Source organism: Panthera tigris, chromosome C2, assembly GCF_018350195.1.
Source record: "Panthera tigris isolate Pti1 chromosome C2, P.tigris_Pti1_mat1.1, whole genome shotgun sequence".
Taxonomy (NCBI): domain Eukaryota; kingdom Metazoa; phylum Chordata; class Mammalia; order Carnivora; family Felidae; genus Panthera; species Panthera tigris.
The window spans coordinates 77,269,020-77,289,572 of NC_056668.1; the positions used below are offsets into that span (position 1 = coordinate 77,269,020).

The 20,553-nt window shown below is 37.2% G+C and overlaps 1 protein-coding gene across 1 annotated transcript in view; it reads left to right on the forward strand.

Moving 5' to 3' along the window:
* The window catches only part of P3H2 (prolyl 3-hydroxylase 2), a 148,823-nt gene that overhangs the window by 102,773 nt on the left and 25,497 nt on the right, over window positions 1–20,553 (forward strand). Inside the window, exons 2-4 of the mRNA XM_007083551.2 lie at window positions 12,304–12,456; window positions 13,395–13,584; window positions 18,788–18,919. Of these exons, the coding sequence (XP_007083613.2) occupies window positions 12,304–12,456; window positions 13,395–13,584; window positions 18,788–18,919 (475 nt within the window). The remainder of the gene's footprint in view (window positions 1–12,303; window positions 12,457–13,394; window positions 13,585–18,787; window positions 18,920–20,553) is intronic.

Sequence of the window (20,553 nt, forward strand, 5' to 3'; positions counted from 1 at the left end):
AATTTAAAAATGAGCCAAAGACCTTAGCAGACATATCACCAAAGAAAATGTACAGATGATAAATGAGTACATGGAAAAATCCTCCACATCATATGTCATCAGGGGAATGGAAATAAAAAAAGCAACCGTGCTATACCACCATTCACCTTGTTAATGACCCGGTTCCAGAATACTGACATCAGTGCTGGTGAGGATATGGAGCAACAAGAGTTTTCATTCATTTCTGGTGAGAATACAAAATGGGGAGACCACTCCAGAAGAAGTTTGGCAGTTTCTTGCAAAATTACACTGTTCTTAGTATACTCATCTAGCAGTGTTGCTCCTTAGTATTTGCCCAAAGGAGTTGAAAACTTGGGTACACACACAAAAAGCTACATGTGGATGTTTCTAGGAGCTTTATTCACAATTATGAAATCTTGAAGCAACCAAGATATTTTCCAGTAGGTGAATGGATAAATCAGCTGTGGTGCATCCAGATAATGGAATATTATTTAATGTAAAAATAAATAAACTGTCAAACCATGAAAAGACATGGAGAAACCTTAAACGTGTATTACTAAGTGAAAGAAGTCAATCTGAAAAAGCATGCTACTATATGATTGCAACTATATGACATTCTGGAAAAGGCAAGGCTATGTGGAGAAAGTAGATAAATCAGGGGTTGGGGCAGGGAAAATGAATAGATGGAGAACAGGATTTTAGGGCACAAAATTGCTCTGTATGGTACTGTAATGATATATACCTGTCATTATACATTTCTCCAAATTCCACAGAGTATACAATACCAAGAGTGAATCCTGTGGACTTTGGGTGATTATGATGTGTCAGTGTATTTTTCTTGGTTGTAACGAATCTACCACTCTGGTCGGGGGTGTTGATAATGGGAGAGACTATCTTCATGTGGGGGTAAGGGAGATAATGGAAATCTCCATTCTTTCCTTTCAATTTTGCTGTGAACCTAAACTTACTCTAAAAAAATAAAATAAAATAAAATAAAATAAAATAAAATAAAATAAAATAAAATAAAATAAAATAAAATCTGAAGAAAAAGTTTTCCATTGCTACCTCAAATATGGTTTTTATTTTTCAAATCCTTTTTGGAATGAGGCAGGGGAGATGTTCACGACTATACTCACATACATACACACATAGGTGTATCTGTTTCTCTTTTTCCAACAGTAAAAATCGAAACACCTCACTTTAGTGTTCAGAAAGCCCCATAATACAGCCCTGTTCACCTTTCTTCCCCATTACTCTGTAAAATAGACCTTACACATGAGCCAGTTTAGCCATGCATCTGAGACATCCACATGGTTTTCATTCTTCATCACCCAGCCTTATTCCCACTTTCTCAGTGAGGCCTTCCCTGAACCTCCCAGGCAACGATGATTTCAAATGTCTCTCAATTTCTCTAGTGCTGTGCTGCCAGTTACCACTTACTCTGCCCTCTAATCCTGTAGAAACTTAGTTCTTGATATTAATAGTCTGTGTATGTCTTCTTAACCTACTGGACTGTATTTAATAAAAGAACAAGGACCATACTGAAAATATTTTATATCCTCACAGAACACCTATCATGTTCTTTCTATGGCAGGGGTGATCAGCAAACACTTGTTACATGGACCAGATATATATGAATTTACCTCTACTTTGAAATAACAGGGATTAAAATCCCAAACACATGTTTATGAACATCTTAATAAAAGAGATTCTAACCACAGTCTTGCCATTTGTTTTCCATTCACAACCTTTTTCTACTTGAGACAGTGGTACTAAATAATTTAAAGGGCCTTTCTAGCCCTGCTTACCTATTGCTAATGGAAGTTCATATCCACAGACCAATGCAAGTACCACAAAAGTAACTGAAGAAACAGTGCTACCTGATAAGTTCAGTCAGTAAGTGAACTTCTCCAAGCTTTAACCTCCTCAGACATTCAGATGGACTGGAACTTCTTTCCAGTATAGTTTGTTGGCTGAGGTACAGAGAAAATGCTTGTGTTTATAATTTAGCTTGTGTATGTGGCCGGGATATTTAATTTACAATACAGCCTGAAGGTTACTGCTGTGGCTGAATGCTTTAAAAAGTGCAGGTGTGATGCCAGAGGAACTTATGGAACACTGAAAGAACTCTATCATCAAAACCACCTCTTTAATAAGAACATGTGGCCTGTCAGGTTAGGAACACCCATTAGTCAGCTTGATGGGTTGAATACCTGAAGGGACCTTAGTCTCCCCTTGAAGAGCCCTCCAAGAGGGGTGTTTGGAGTGAAACTCCCTTTGGCTTTCAGCCATGGTGCATTCCTTAACATGAGGTGAAGTAAAGGTTTTGAAATACATTTTGAAGTAAATCTCCCCACCCTTATAGGGGCTAGAGAGAGTTTGTATTTCAAAGAGGAATGTGGCATAGTTATACCAAAAACGTACAAGTGGAAAAGCTTTTGATTTGCTTGTTTGCTTTTCTTATATTTCTTACAGTGGAGTGGTTTGGGTGGAATGTTAAATTTGTTTCATAAACACAAAGTAGAAGGGAGATGTTGGGAATTACAATGCCAGCATTTTCCTATACGGTCGCTAAACTCTAAAGCTCTCCCCAAGTCATCAGTTTTGCCAGGCTATCTCCGATGTTATCCTAGCACTGTTACAGTTTTTAACAAGGCAAGGCCCAATTTATTACTACTTTTCCTTGACTGTGCGCCTCCACCCGCAATCCACTCAGGAAAGGCAGTTGCTTGTGAGAGAAATAGGAAGTAAACCTGGGTTTTGATTCTCAGTCCTAGGGGCTCCCATCCCTTCTTGCCCATGACAAGCATTTTATACCCACTTTGTTACTCCACAAAACAATGTTGCAGGCACACAAAAAGCTTTGAAATTCTTTTTTTTTTTTTTCATAGTCTCAAAAACAGAAAGGTCAGCGGCAAGTCTACATGAAGCTATTTTATTGCTGATCTTTAAAGCCTATCTTAGAAGCGCAAAGCCCACATCCATAGTTAATTCCCAGTTTGCAATGTATTTGACAAATGAAGTCAAAGTTTTGCAACTTTGTACAGTTTGGGGAGGGGGAATGTGCTCCCGCTGCTGCTGATTGCAGAGACATAACTCTGGTAGTAAGCAATTAGGGAGCTGGCTGTTGGCTCCAGGGAAGTGATGGCCAGCGAGAGCTTTTTTAATGGGTCACTAGGGAAAGACAACATTCATCTCCATTTATCATAATGAAAACCAGGCAGAAGCAAAGCATGAGTGAACTGTTAGAACAACAAAATTTGTTTTGGTACCAGGAAGTTCATTAAGGGCAACTCAGTCTATCCCAGCACTGGCTTCTATGTGGTGCTACAGCTCATTGTTTGTATTATAATGTGCGCTTGTAAATAATGATCAGGTACTTCTGCCCTGGGCCCGACGTGAGGTAGGAGAACTCTCTTTTAGCTTTTTGAAGAATGTCACAATAGGAATTGGGTAGACAGTAAATGATCATTTTTATTACTTTTATTTTTATTAGTAGTATTGTGAAGTGCCTTGCAAACTATACAACAATACACAGGGTAAATTCTTATTAACAACCTCGTGAACAAGATTGTGCTCATCAACATGGGGATCCCAGAGGAACGGAATCCAGTTCTGAGCTCACAAAGGGGGACACTGGATTTCTGTTTATTTTATTTTATTTTTTTTTATGATCAAGGCACAAATAAGATTCTTTACCAGTTAAAATGATGACTTCTGAAATAGCCATGAGATGTTGGCAAAACTAGAACAGGAAATGAGTGACATCTGCCTTCCAAAGAAATTTCTAAAGAGGAATAAAGCTGTGATTCCAAAAACAGTAGCAGGAAGCAAATGTCAGAGAGGTCTTGGCCCAAAACCTTCTTTTCGGTAACCATTAGTCATCCTCTGACACCTCAAGGGAGACTTCTGGACAATACTTCAGAGGTTAAGATCCTGCCCAGTTATTCAATCTTACCCTGTCCTAATGTTTAGAACAAAAAACAACAGGCACATACCAGTAAGCCACACACACTAGTTTCATTGGATCTGTGACACATTCCATCCCTAAGACAGTACTCTCTCCTTACCCAGAGAGCATCCACGCTTTGGCTATCCTCTTGTTAGGGAGTTAGACAATACAGTACACAGATGGCTTGAGGGATTTTGTCCAATTAAGCACACACATATTTTTTGGCTAATATTTTGAGGTTTTCTTCTTTTTCAAAAGCTTCGAGGGCTTTTTGTTTTAAATAGTTTCTAATCGGAAATGGTACGTTTAAAAGTTCTGCTTCTTCACTTTAGTGTTTTCCTTACCCTGAAAGATGGTTTTTATTTAGATAAGAAACCTTCTAGCAAACTTAGCTGATAGGATCTGTTGTTGCCCTGGGCTCATGAGGTCAACCTCATTTGACTGTAGCTACTCAAGAGTCAGTGTTTAACATTAAGTTGTAAACATCAGCTTGAAACTTACCAGAGTTCAGAAAGAGCTGGAGTCTATTAATCAGGCCGAGGACCATAAGTAATTGAAGGAAAGAGTATAAGCAGTTTGGCAAAAGAAAATGCCTTAAAAATGCATATTCTTCCTTTCCAACTTACTCCACAGAGAAAACGTTACTCTTTAGAAACGCCATTCCCCATCTAATCCTTACCAAATAGCATTTTGAAAGCTATAAATATTTACTTATAACCATGACTACATTTTAAACTCACATTCTGTAAATGCAAAGATAAGTTCATTTTCTACATTAGCATGAACACCTAACCTGTGAATTAATATGTATTTTTTAAAGCTACAAATTTCTAAATTTTCTACATTAAGATGTAGGAAAGAATTAATTACTAGAAATTTCCCTTACCATGGGGGTTTATCTTTTATACCTCTCCTGTGTCCAAAAGGACTTTGAATTACCTAAGGTAATTATTTATATTATTAGGTTTTTGAAATGGAATAAAAACAAAAAAAAAAAAATAAAAGATAAAAGGGAAGTATACCAGTTTCAGTCTAATATACTAGAAATCCACTATAATACAGTTACTGTATATGAGAATAAAATTAAGCTCAGAGCTTCTTAGTAGTCAGAACAAAAAGGGCAATGCACTATATTATACAGTCTTCAATATCTGGTAAAATTTATTTTATTTTCATTTTAAATGTTTACTTATTTTGAGAAAGGTGGGGGGTAATGTGTGCATGAGCAGGGGAGGGGCAGACAGAGAGGGAGAAAGAGAATCCCAAGTGGGCTCTGTGTTCAGTGCAGAGCCTGACATGGGGCTTGATCTCATGAACAGTGAGATGATGACTTGAGCTGAAATCAAGAGTCGGATGCTTAACTGACTGAGCCATCCAGGCGCCTCGGTAAAATCAATTTTATAAATTTGTCAAGAGAAGCAAGAAATTACTTCCTCAAGTATAAAAAACTAAAGTATAAAAATAATTCAACACATTGGTATTTTTACAAGTTATATTAACAACATAAAGGATAGTAACACCATCAGAAACTGTGAAATAAGAATGCAAAGTGGTTTTCTTTCTTTTTTTTTAATGTTTACTTATTTTGAGAGAGAGAGAGCATGAGCAGCGGAAGGGCAGAGAGAGGGAGACACAGAATCTGAAGCAGGCTCCAGGCTTTGAGCTGTCAGCACAGAACCCAGTGTGGGGCTCCAATCTATAAAACTTGAGATCATGACCTGAGCAGAAGTCAGACGCTTAACTGACAACTGACTGAGCCACCCAGGGGCCCCCAAAGTGGTTTTTCATCTAGCTATTTTTTGAATCTCTCAAATTCTGACCACATTATATGGAAATGTTTAGGAATTTTCTAAAATAAAATTGAATTCTTATTAAACAGCCTGGCCTTTACATTTGAAATACTATAATCCATAGGATTTAGTTTAATCCAGTACTTAAAAAAATGCTTTCGAATTTTGTTTCAAAACTTAATGGATCTTTATGACTATTCTCTTAATATGTTGTTTGTTCAATTTTTAAAATTGTTTGCTTGGTTTTGTAAAGAAAAATTAACTTTGAGTTGGCAAAAATTTGAGGTAAATTTGGAGATATTAGCAAATGCTACAAAAATGTCTGGTGTCACCATTATGAAACAAACAAAACAAAACAAAACATCTTATTGTTTTGTAAAAAGATGTTTATGCCTTTTAGCCAATGAATTTTCAGTGTTTAGCATGATGTGCATGCTATTATCGAGTGACTTCCTTTCCCTCCAGCCAGTGTGTTTCTGCTGCTAACTAAAATTTAAAAATTCTGCTGTGACCTAGAAACAGAAATGCCTTCAGTGTCACTTGCTTGTCGTTCGGTAAGAAACTTCCTAGTGGGTTAAAAATTCTCTAAAGTTGCTATATTGTGAAATTTAAGTAAAGAGCCAAGGCAAAAAATATAGCACTTCATCAGAATGAAATGCATGATGTTGGATGCATTCCCAAAGTTAGGGTGGTGAAAGCAGAGAGAGCGTTCCCTTCTTTGTTGAAATATGAATGTTTGAGTAGAAGAATGGAAATTACTTATTTTGGGCTTGCTGATTTATCCCGGTTGCATAAAAAGGCTTCAGAAGATAGAAAGCGATTCTAAATAGTCTATCTCAGAAGTACAGTATTCTTACATTTTCAAAATGTGCTTTAGAATTGCCTTTCTTGCATATGTCTTACAAGCTGTCCTAAATTTCATATTCAAACTATTTGAGCTTCATATATCTCCTAATTCAGAAGACAGGGAGCTTACATATGACCCCTAAACTATGTTTGGGAAGTTTAGAATGGTTTGCTTTGTTCTATGTGTCTGAATTGAAAAACATCACTATAGAAAGAATAGGCAAAATGGAGAGGGAGAGAAAGGAATGGAAGGGGAAAAGACAGGGCACTGACCCATGCTTGTCCTCTTTTTATTTTAAAAGTAAAAGCATTATCTCTCACCTGAATTACTGGCATGTTCTCTTGCTCATTGCCAAAGATCTATTCTCCACACATCGGTCTGAATTGTTATTATTAAAATGTGTTTCAGATATTGTTTAAAATTATTTAATGGTTCCCTATTGCACTTTGAATAAACTCTCCCATGATCTCTCTTTCTCCAGTTCTTCCAGTGTCTCTCTTTAGTCTTTGCTCTGCTTTAAAAACATGTCAATACCTTTTCCACTTGACTTTCTTTTGCCAGGAAAGGGCCCTTTCAGTTCACTTCCTTTTGCCTGGAATGTTCTTCCTCCTGTTCTACACATGATTGGCTTCTCAACATTTAGATCTCAGCTGAAAAATACCATTGCAGAGTGACCTTCTTTGATTAATTTATCTAATAGAGTCCTGCTTCCATCCCAACCCCAGGCAGCTCTTATAGTATGGTTTGTTCATTTATTTCTTTATAGCATTCAGCACAATGTGAAATTAAGTTCATTAATGACTTACTTACTTTAGCCTCGTCCTCTGGGATGAGGCTGTAAGTATGTAGAAAGCAGAGTCTTTGTTTTGACCCTGTTAGATCAACTATCACAGCATCTAGCACTGATTCAATACAAAACATATATTTGCTGAATAAGTGAATGAATTAAATGAGGAATTTGGCACTGACTGGAGTGCTTTGCCTTTGTGTATTTTCTTGAATAGAAAGATGGTAAATTATAAAACATCTAGAAGTTCCTCTAGAACTTTGGTGGGAAAAGTTTACATATGGCAGAGATGAGGAAGTTATATTAGGAATTTAGTTAGGGCCAAATCCTGGAGGTTTTGAATGTCATAGTACATAGTTTCTGGAATCTCTTTTGTGGTCAATGGATAGCTACTGAAGGTTTCTAAATAGTCAATGCGTACTTTTGAAATGCTTCTTTATTACTAGCTATGGAAAACCATTAGTGAGTCAAAAGGGTTTCATTCACTCACCAGTGGACAGAGTAACTTCTGAATGTCAGCAGGGCATTGATTTAATCAGCATTCATTTCTTTTTCCGTACAGAATGACTGCCACGTACAGTCATGCTTCTGGGCTGGCAGGAGAAAATGTTCACTTCACAGCCTGAGTTGAAATGGCCCAGTGTGTCCTGAATGCATTTCTGGCCAGAATTTCTCATATCTCAGTGGGGCGGTCGGCTCCCTGAAAAGTACCATCTTGTTGTCAGATCATTCCCCTTTCCTCAGTTGCTCTTTACTCTGCAGGATTTTTTTTCTCCCTAATGTATAGAGTTACCCTCTCCTGTGGCTTATTTTATTTTGGTCTTAAAGGAGGTCCAATGTGGAGCCTTTAAGGGCAGTTTGCTTTTTCTTTGTTTCAACGATCATGCCTTAGTTGAAACCTAGTACTTACAAGGCCTTATAATAATCTCCATCCCAAAATACAGCATTATATGCAGCACACACATGTTCACTTGGACTTTTCCTACCATTTCAGATGTGTATATCTAATTTCTAAAATTGAGTACAAAGATCTCAAGCTTCCAGTTAAAATAATGACTTGTTTTATAGACTTTGGACGCCAATTCCAGTTTCCTGAACTGGTTCACAACGATTTAAAAGTCATGGCCAGTTCATGAATAAGTTTTATGGTTTAACCTTAAGTTATCAAGTCTTTTTAAAAGTTTTCTTTTAGGGGCGCCTGGGTGGCTCAATCAGTTGAGCGTCCGACTTTGGCCCAGGTCATGATCTCACAGTTCATGAGTTCGTGAGTTCAAGCCCTGTGTCGGTCTCTGTGCTGACAGCTCAGAGCCTGGAGCCTGCTTCAGATTCTGTGTCTCCCTCTCTCTCTGCCCCATCCCCATTCATGCTCTGTCTCAAAAATAAATTTTTTTAGTGTTTTACTTATTTTTGAGACAGAGAGAGACAGAGCGTGAGCAGGGGAGGGGCAGAGAGAGTGAGACACAGAATCTGAAGCAGGCTCCAGGCTCTGAGCTGTCAGCACAGAGCCCGATGAGGGGCTCGAACTCACGGACCGCAAGATCATGACCTGAGCCGAAGTCGGATGCTCAACCGACTGAGCCACCCAGGTGCCCCAGATCTTCTTAATATTTATATTGGTGAAGATGGTATTATGCTCAATACTGGCTTATAAATGGGGAAAGCATCAAATAGGAAAGAAAAAACAACAACAACAATGTGGCAAAATTTAAGAAAAAGAACCAATTTGTCAACATCAGTTTTTGAGAGCTACTGAATCATATTCAGTGTTTTTAATCAGTATTGAAGCTCTCAGTGTGAATGATGACTTCAGAAATGTTATTAAACTGACATCCTTTTAATACAGTAGAGCTTAGGAAGCACACTCACATGTAATACACTTTTTGATGTGTGTGTAAAAGATTGGCTTGTTAGAAGTTCTTTTTTTCCTCTTTTTTTTTAGACATATCATAGACATCCTCTATATGTAAAGTAGGTGGAAAACAAACAAACAAAAAGAAGTCATATGACCCCTATTCTCAAAGAGCTCTACCAGAAAAAAACGAATATACTCAGGTAGGCACAAAGCACAGAAGAGTCTGATAAGTGCTTGTAGAGGAATAGGGATAAGATGATATTGTTGTACTTGCCTGTTGCTGGAATGTTGAGAAAGGCTCTGTTAGAGAAGACAGGATTTAGGCTTGGCCTTATGGGATTTGTTAGATTTCAGTAAGAAAAGACCAAGGACGAAGACTCTCTAAGTCAGTGAGTGGAATAGCCTGAGCTGAAGATGAAGGTAGGAAAGTAAAAATCATAAATATTTATTTATGTTCTGTCAACTTTAATGGCTTGTGCTATATAGAATCAGAGTGTGTCAGTGCTAATCTGTTTTGTTCATAATTTATAGTTTGGCTCTTGACTAAAGACAGTTTCCACGAACCACGAAGACCTTACTATATTCTCGTAAATTATGTGTCCATGGGAGCTATAGATTATACCATCATTATTGAATACATATTTATATCTTTGAAACAGATCATCTATAAATTGTATTTTTGTTTATTTATTTTTTTAATTTTTGTTTTAAAATATGTATTTTTGCTTTAAATTTATTTATTTAAATTCAAGTTAGTTAACATACAGTGTTGTATTGGTTTCAGGAGTCGAACCCAGGGATTTATCACTTATATATAACACCCAGTGCTCATTCCAACCAGTACCCTCCTTAATCACATCACCCATCTAGCCCATCCCGCCACTCGCCTCCCCTCCAGCAACTCTCAGTTTGTTCTCTGTATTTAAGAGTCTGTTATGGTTTGCCTCCCTCTCTGTTATTGGTTTCTTTTTCTTTTTCTTTTTTAATTTTTTTTAAACGTTTATTTATTTTTGAGACAGAGAGAGACAGCATGAACGGGGGAGGGTCAGAGAGAGAGGGAGACACAGAATCTGAAACAGGCTCCAGGCTCTGAGCTGTCTGTCAGCACAGAGCCTGACGCGGGGCTCGAACTCACAGACCGCGAGATCATGACCTGAGCCGAAGTCGGATGCTTAACCGACTGAGCCACCCAGGCGCCCCTGTTTTTTTTTTTTTTTTTTTAAGGATTTTTGTGATTTATGAAGCACATTTATATACATTACACAATTAAATCCTTCCAAAATCCTATGCAGTAGATGGTGGTATGGGGTTTTTGTCTTAAAGGAGAACTTTGTTTGTCTTAAAGGAGAACTAAGGCACAAATGTTTAAAATGACTTTTTCCAGGTTTACTTGACCAATAAGTGTAGCCACACCCAATTTAGAACCTACTGTTTTTCCTCTATATCTATATCCTCATCACTGTGTAGATGTCCATACAATTCATATTTATCTGTGTTGGTATGTGAGAAGTTGAGAAAATGTAAATTAAGAAAGTAACCACATCCCAAATTAGTGACAAGCGAAATCATTCTGTGAGTACAGAATTGAGGACAAAGGTGAAGGGGACAGGGAAAGCAGACAAGACAAGATTTGATGGAAGGAAGGCCAATAGCTAAGAGTAGGCACATTCAAGAGGAAAAGAGATTTAACTATTATTAGACAAAATTAAGGATCTTAGGTCTTAAAATAAGGCAGTTTATGTTTTCTGTGGTTAGGACTAAGATTATCTATCGCGGAATGGCAGTAGCTGGGGACTTGGGAACTCAGTACTTCTTTTTTAGTAATATCTGTGTAGCAAGACTGTCAAAAGCAGACTCAATTGAATCTTATATGTTGTTCTGTGATTTTTTTGTGTACTTTTTAATAACAATGCATTTTCATGTCACCATACTCCAAAACAGATGAAACATAATTTGAATTTTGCCATGAAAAAGACTGCTAATGTGAATATTCACTTTTCTGTTATGGAACAAACAGGTCTGTCTCTAGACATTTCTGTGTCTAGAGCATAGGGCAAAATATCTCAGGTTGAGTAAATTTAATCCTATTTTCTTGGAAAAAAAATGCATCATTGCGTTTCATGGAGAGCAATGTGTGGTTTAGGAGAGGATTTTGTGGTGTCTATTAATTCTTGTGGTTATTAAAAATTCTTCTTTTATATTAATGAGAATCAAAGTTATATGTCTGGAATGAAATATTTCAATCAAAAAGGAGTGTGGTAGAAAGTTTTATGTGCTGTATTCAACATTTCTTATGCATTGGTTTCTACTACTCTTAGTTTTGTATTCTTCACATTCTAGAGCAGGCTAACAAATTTGGTGGAGTGAGAGGTATATTCATTCCCATCCTCTGGAAAGCCATAGGTTTGTTTATACTCCCATTGTCAGGATGAAAGGCAAAAGGAACAAAAAGAAAAGAAGAGAAAAATACAAGATAAAAATGTCAAAAATATGAATTAGAGGTGGCACCACACTGGCAGCTTTCTGCGTGTTTTTTTTTTTTTAACGTTTTTACTTATTTTTGAAACAGAGAGAGACAGAGTATGAATGGGGAGGGGCAGAGAGAGACGGAGACACAGAATCAAGGCAGATTCTAGGCTTTGAGCTGTCACCACAGAGCCCTACGCAGGGCTCGAACTCAAAAACCGTGAGATCATGACCTGAGCTGAAGTCAGATGTTCAACTGACTGAACCATCCAGGCACCCCGGCAGCTTTCTGTTTTGATCAATCATGAAACAAACAGAAGCATAAAGATTCAATTTCCCTGAAAATGCAGATGGCTCAGCAAAGAGCAGGAAAAGAATGAACTTAGAATAGAGCATGTGTATCAATTTTCACCAAAGCCCAGATTGCCACATATCATTTTAGGAGCCCTGTTTTTTACCCTCCCACTTTTCAGTATGGGGGGTTGTGTATAGTGAATATGAACTAGAACTTGGCCCTGCCACTTTAGCTGTTAGTCCTTGGGCTAGTACCGAGCTGGGTTAGAAATGTTTGTCTTCATTTGGTTCTTTTTTTTTTTTTCCCCTCTGTAGCTTAACCAGCTGGAAAAGGCAGTGCAAGCAGCCCACACGTTTTTCATGGCCAACCCTGAGCACATGGAAATGCAGCAGAACATCGAGAATTACAGAACAATGGCCGGTGTTGAAGTACTCCAGTTGGTAGACCGAGAAGCCAAACCACATCTGGTGAGCGCTGGGGACCATTGCCCTAATCAGAAGGTGCTCCTGAGTTTCATTTGACTCAAAGCAGATTCCTGTGCATGGGGGTTTCAGGTTGAGTCTCGGTTTCCAATACAGTGATAGTTCTATATTTTCAGAGTTCTCAGATGAAATATTGTCATTATCAGGGCTGAAAAAAATTGAGAGAAAATGAAAATACCTTTAGAAAATAAGTAAGATATGATGAAAAGTAGAATGTGATATAAACATCTGTCACCCTCTCTGAACGTCAGTGCCCCCACCACCCTTTGATTTTACATATGGGAGTTGAAGCCAGTGTGAATTGTTCAGGTCATACTGTGGTTTCCCAGCTCCCAGTCCAGGTGGTTTTCCATCATACCTATACTTTTAAAATTCTGATTATTTTAAAGCTATGTAATTATTCATTTAAATGAAAGCTTACTTAAAATCACAGTAAGTTGAAGGCTTTTTTTTTTTTCAACCGGAGATGTCACCATTCTCAATATGTGACCTCCAAGATAATTGAAGAATAGGGTAAGAGAAGAAGATTTTCAGAAGCCTATTATCATCACCATCATCATCATCATCATCATTATTATTATTATTAAATTGGTCCAGCCCTGGAAAGTGGATGCGTCACAGCCACCCACATCAATCTCCCTGGCCTTTGGTGCATGGCCATAGCTACATGCAGATGGGGTTAGAAAATATTGTCTTGCACGTGCTCAGGAAGAATATGAAATTGGTGACACAGCATTCAGCTTGCTGGTAACTCCCATCTCATTTACAATTACTTGAAGCCATGGAAGTTACCTTTTGTCTTCCAGTACAACCCTTCATTATTCTTCCACAGCACAAGAGCGCAGTGCCCCCTGCCCAAATGATCCTGAATCTGTCTAAATCCTGCTATTCAAGCACCCCAATATTTTTCTGCTTCTTTGCAGGAGAGTTACAGTGCAGGAGTTAAACATTATGAGGCTGATGACTTTGAGCTAGCTATCAAGTACTTTGAACAAGCTTTAAGAGAATATTTCAGTGAAGATATGGAGTGCAGAGCCCTGTGTGAGGGGCCTCAGAGATTCGAAGAGTATGAGTACTTAGGGTACAAAGCTGGCCTCTATGAAGCCATTGCAGGTAAAGCTTACTTTTCCCTTTATTTATTTCCTGATTATAGAAATACTACATGCAATCTGTACACTATTCTAATAATACAGAAGTGTATGTTGCAAAAAATGGAAGATATATTTAGCCCATCCTATCTCCAATAAATAAATCTACCTAGTTTAAATGTTGTTGACTGTGGTGCCAAACTTTTTCAGATGCATATGTAAATGTTTATGTATTTATCAATAATTAGTAGTTCATTTTTTATAAAAATAAGACAATACTATGGGTACTGATTTTCAGCATATTTGTTTTTTTGTTTTATTTTATGCTTAACAATGTAGGTGGACTTCTTCTCATGTAAGTACATGTAGATCTACCTTATTGTATTTAATGGTTGTTTAATGTTCCAATATATGTGGAAAGCATAATTGACTGGTTCATTTACTGATGAATATTAAGGACGTTGAAGGTTTTCATTATTGTAAACAGTGTATTAGTGAATACTTTTGTGTAGTTTTCTTCAATTAATTAAAAGAGCATTTCATTATATATGAAAATTTAATATATTACCAAGTGGCTTTTAAAATAGGTAATATGAATTATAATTGGGGAGATTGGCTAGTTAACCATTTATGGTGGGAAGCATATGCAAAAACACAGAAATAAATTCTATTTATGTTAATGTAAGTATGAAAATAAAGCTATTTGATCAAAATGCGAAAGAATATTTTTATAATGGAAGGAGAAGAAAACCACTTCTCAGCATAACAAAAGACAAGAAATATGAAAAGACAGACTTTACATAAGATTTATAATACAAGAGATACAATAAATTAAGCTGAATTACAAATGACAAGGGGAAAAAGTTGCAAAATATTTAGAGGCAAATAGTTAATATTCATAATATTTGAGTAGAACCTGTAAATTATTATTATTAGTGGCAATTTATTTCTGATTTATCGATAGTCATAATAATAAGCAACATTTATATAGCAGTTACAATGTAGAAAGCCTTTTACATATTTATATATCTTTTAATCCTCTAAACAACTTCTTGTAGGTGTCTGAGGAATTTATACCTCATAGCAATGTGATTAGGGTGAAGCTAGAAATCTGGGGTGGCTGGGTTCAGCGGGTGGTTCAGCGGGTTAAGCGTCTGACCTTGATTTCTGCTCAGGTCATGATCTCATGGTTCATGGGATCAAGCCCCAAGTCAGGCTCTGCACTGACAATATGGAGCCTGCTTGGGATTCTCTCTCTCTCTCTCTCTCTCTCTCTCTCTGCCTCTCCCTTGCTTGTGCATGGTCTCTCTCTCTCCCTTTCTCTCTCTCTCTCAAAATAAATAAATAAACATTAACAACAAAAAAAGGTGAAGTTGGGAATCAAACCTAAGCTTATCTCACTCTAGAGCTCATATGTTTTAGGTCTTAATTGAAAAATGGGCAAAGGATAACTTATTCAATAATAAGTGTTTAACAAATATCTGTTGAGTGCATATTGTGTTCCAAGTTATAAATATATAAAAAACAATGCTCCACTTCACCAATACTTGTAGAAAGGCAAATTATGGAAGTGAGTCTGTTCTCCCTAAGTGCCAACGGTTTTCGGTCTCCACGAAAAGTACCACTCACCTAAGGAGTTCAAACCAAATCCCAAATGTTACCTTCCAATCCAACATTTCCCTTAATTGCTATTCTCTTCTGATTTGTTACCAAACTATGATTGCTAGCATAGTTACTAAACTATACTACCTCCTAATAGAATGTAAGATTCCCTAATTCTCTCCACCCCTTTTGTTACCACTCTGGTTCAAATCAACAGTATGTTTTAACAAAGCCACTGTGATAGCCTCCTTTCTGGCCCTCATGTCCTGATGAGGTTTTACTCTGTAGGCAGACGGAACAGTCTTCTTAAAAAATGAAAGTATGTTCACAGAACCCCCCTGCCAAAGACTCCCATTGCACTTGAAATAAAATCCGAAACCTTTAATAAGGACATTCATCCTTATTGTTGTGCACTTGTGTATATTTTCATCCTTTCTCTTTTTCTGTCTTTGATCCACTCCTAGGTTCATTTTCACTCACAGACTTTGAAACTTGTTGTTTTCCTCTATTACTTGCCTAATGTTCTATATTGTTAATTGCTTGGTCCTCAGCACCTAAGTATACTGACGGGCAGATAGTAGGTGCTTAGTAAATATTTTTAAACCAATGAGTGGAAGGAAAAAAGAGGGGAAGGAGGGAAGGAAGGAAGGAAGGAAGGAAGGAAGGAAGGAAAGAAGGGAGGGTGGGAGGGAGGGAAAAAGGAAGGGAGGGAGAAAAGAAGGAAATGAACTTTCCATCATCACACTGCAGATTAAAAGGATTATTCATACTCTATATTTTGAACATGTAGGTCATAAATTGTTAAGGTCTTTGAGAGGGACATTTAGGAAACATCTTTTAAAATTCAGATTAAGAAGTAGACTGAAAATCTGGGTGCCTGGGTGGCTCAGTTGGTTAAGCGTCTGACTTCAGCTCAGGTCGTGATCTCCTGATTCCTGAGTTCAAGCCCTGTATCTAGCTCTGTGCTGACACCCCAGGCCCTGGAGTCTGCTTCAGATTCTGAGTCTCCCTCTCTCTCTGCCCTCCGCACTTGTGCGCTCTCTGTCTCTCTCTCCCTCAAAAATAAGTAAACATTAAAAAAAAATGAAAAAAAAAAAGTACACTGGAAATCAATTTGTTGGATGAACTCTTTGCCTCGTTATCAGTTACTCAAAACCCAACTCAATTCACCTAAAATTAGTGAAAATATCTGAATTATTGAGGATTTTTTTCCCAAAAGGTTTTGTTTTGCTAGGCCTCTGGTAGTGTCATCTGCCTACATTTTTGTGAGCACTGTTCATTTGAATGTCAGTTTTATATGTGTTTCACATTTCAATTGTTGAGTATTTGTTTACACTTAATCTTTTATTTGGAAATCCTTTTCCTTTATTATAGTTTATTATCTTATAGTAGTGTAAGGAGGATATGTATCCTGTCTCCACCCCCACAATCTCCTCTACACCTGCCTCCATTAATAGCTACTGAAGAGCTCTCACAAATGTCCTACATCTGATTTAGGAAAATTAACTAACTGATACTTACAGAAAAACATTTAATGATTTGCTCGAGGTCATCATAATATGTTGGTTGCTGGAAAAAAATAGAGATCTCCTAATGTAGACTCTTAATGCTTACTACACCTATCACCAACATTACCCCCACTTCCAGTAAAGACAAGTGATTTAAAAAGGCATGGTTCCTAAAACTCAATCAAATATTGTATATTACAGAAATATGGTAAGTCTTTTAGGGAATTCGATGCATATCCAATTTATTATGAGAAGGAAATTTTAAAAAGTATTCCCACACAAGTGACTTAGATCTCAAACTTATTAAAACATAATAATTGTATAATAACATGTGATATAAAAAGGAGAAAAGAAATACAACTAATAACATACAGCATAGCTGTATGTAAATTCTTGTCTGCTTCAAAACTGTTCTAAATTAAGACTGAAACTGGCTTTTAAAATACAGAATGTATTTAGGAAGTCAGAATATTTGAGTTTTTAGAGTTAAAAGAACTTTAAAAATTGGAGAAAAATACAAATGGCTTCTCAATGCAGTTGTTTATGACTGTGCTTGTTGAAACTCTAAAGAATATCCTTGCGTCACTCTCATTTTGTTGCTATTTATATCTTACATTGAAAAATACCTCCATTCAGATTTGGCGTTCTTGTTGGGTGTGTTTTCCACCTCTCCCTTTTGCTTGTCATTTGGAATTAGGAGGAGCGGGTATTAAAAGGTAAGAGACATGCCAATGGTCAAGTAACTAAGAACAAAACAGTTGAAGGTTGTTTGTTGTTTTCCTAAGAAATAAAACAACTATTTATTGGATTTTTATATAGCTATTTATTTATAAAATGCTAAACAAATAGAACTCATTCTTCCCCTCCCAGCCTCCAACTGTAGTTAAGAACCAGTGGGCTCTAGGGATTCTGTTTGCTGTGCCACGTTGGGTTGAGTTAGCCAGACTGTGCAAAAACTGGCGCATTTTCCTACAGACCAGAAAACACCCTTTTTGTTGTGTTCTGAGGTCCCTCTTCAAGTCATCAAGATACAAGCCAAACTCCGCCCAACAGAGAACCTTTTTGAAGGAGATATTTGTGGTAATAAAATATAAAGTCATGATGTCAGAAGGTTTTATCGTCATTCTCATGAGAATCTGCTCTGCACAAGCATGAATAAACTCTCCTCTATCTGGAAAAGATTGTCTCCATCTTCATTGCAAAAATAATTGGGGCAAAATGTAGGAAATGTTTGCTTCTCTGGGACATTAGCCACTTGTGTTTCCTCAGCTCATGCTTGGATGAGATAGAGCCCAGAGCTAGAGGGAGTGTGACAATCTCTACACTGGAGAATCCTATTTGTAAGTGAGAAGGATGGGAGCAAATAAAGGGGAACAAAGAGTCAGAGTGTATATCCAAATTCTTTAGTTTTCCTCCTTATCCTATTTTACCAGTCCCTATGGTATTAGAATTTCCAATGTTCAAGTGATAGAGCCTTTTGTAAGTGAGTGGAATAGGTTCCTGACTAATAGATGTAAATTATATATATATATATATATATATATATATATATATATATATGTATATATATATATATATATATATATGTATATAACTTGGAAAAGTTAAGGAGAAAAAGCATCTTTGCTTCTCTTCTGTACACAAACTGTGTGGCAATTACTTCCTGTCAACTGTTCCTTAGCATGACCAGGATCTGAACATCCGATCTCCACCCAGAACACTTTAGGCCACCCAGTATCCAAAGAGAGGCCCCAGAGTTATTAAACAGGAAAGATACGTCAGCAGTAGGGCATGGGTGGGGTGAGATGGCCTGTGTCACTCTCAGGAGATGTAGGAAAAAGATACACGGAAGGGGAGAGTGCAGTACAGAGAAAAGATCAGGGTCCAGAAGATTTGGAATCTACTATTAGTTACTTTAGTGATCACTGATCAGGAGGCCTTGGCAAGTCACTTACTTCCTTGGTGAAAACGATTTCTGCTCATAAAATGAAGATAATAATGAGATCACTCTAGCAGTGTGGTGAAGTGAGGAATGCCCTACATTAACTATGGCTCTGACCTTGAAGTCTGGACACTCTGGCAGACAGGAGGGACCCACCTCTTACTCTTGTCTTCCAGATCACTATATGCAGGTGCTGGTTTGTCAGCACGAATGCGTCAGGGAGCTTGCCACCCGCCCTGGCCGCCTCTCACCAATTGAGAACTTTCTTCCCCTGCATTATGACTACCTACAGTTTGCCTACTATCGAGGTAAAAGCATGGATTATCCTGAAGACCTTTGAGGGAAGAGTGTTGCTCATCATTACAGACATTGCATTTTCTTCTGTATTTCTCAGTTTACCATTGAGGCAGTGGGGATTAATGTGTTTTTGCTCTCAACTCATATCAGTGCATCTCAGGCCAATGAGAGCAGGTGAAACCACAAGTGGGCAAATGCTGTGATAATGCCCTGCAAGTTATACTAGGCTGACAGTTTACATGATTTTTAAATTGAATTTTTCTACTTAATTTTAAAAGGTCATATATTGGAGCACCTGGGTGGCTCAGTCAGTTAAGCGTCCAACTCTTGATTTCCTCGCAAGTTCCTCTCACAGTTCTTGAGATCAGGCCCTGCGTTGGGCCCTGCTCTGACAGTGTGGAGCCTGCTTGGGATTCTCTCTGACCCTCCCCCACTTGCACTTCTCTCAAAATAAATAAGTAAACTTAAAAAAAGTCATATATTCATAGATCCAAAGACTAAATATCATAAAAGCCTCCTTCTCTTCCTTTTTCCCGCAACCCAATTTCATGCCCTACGACCCAGTTTCTGATTTATCTCTTTGAAATACACACACACACACCAACTTATTTCCCCCTCTTATACATAGAAGGTAGCACATTATTTACACTGTTATTTACGATGCTTTCTTCACTGAATAATATATATCGGCGGTGTCTGGCCGGCTCAGTCAGTGGAACATGTGACTCTTGATCTTGGGGTTGTAGGTCTGAGCCCTCTACATTGGCTGTAGAGATTATTTATACATAAAATTAAAAAAATGTATATACGCACACACACACACACACACACACATATATATATATATATACACACACCAGATTTTAAAGCTTTATAGTAAGTTGGGCCTATGAAATTGCCATTTGCCTAAGTTAAAAATGGTCAAATTTTGGCAATATTATATGGTTTGACCTAATTGTGTCAGTACATGGAGATCTTCCTCACTCATTTTTCTTTATAGCAGCATATCATTGTCCTATAATTTATTTTATGTGTCTCCTTATTCATGGGCATTGTGTTGTTTGTTACAGTTTTCTATTTCAATCAAGGATCAAATGAATAACATTTTATGTAAGTTATTTCACATTCACACATAAATATATATATAGGACAAATTTCTAGAAGTATAATTGCTGTGTTGAATGGTTTATTCATTTAAAATTTTGATAGATGTTGCCACATTTTCTTCCATATGGAGTACATTTTTCATTGCCCATCAATAGAATATACTGGGGAAATTTTAGATATTTCACCAATCCATTAGGTGAAATTTTTTTTATCTCTAATTAGTTTTAATTTCTTTGTATCTAATTGAGAAAGAGAGACTGAGCATCTTTCCTTATGTTTAAAAGCAATCAACAGACTTGTGGTTGCTGAAATTGGTTTTAGATATCATGTTGTCAAACTCAGTACAAACACAGAATTCACTCCCAAAAATTCTGCTCTGTTTATCTCTATTAAATGATATAAGTTGTAGCAAACATCTTCAGGTGGAAACTTTTAATAATTGATGCAAAACATCTAGCACCAAAGCAGACCAAAGATAGTACCTTTTTTTTTTTTTTTTAATTTTTTTTTTCAACGTTTTTTATTTATTTTTGGGACA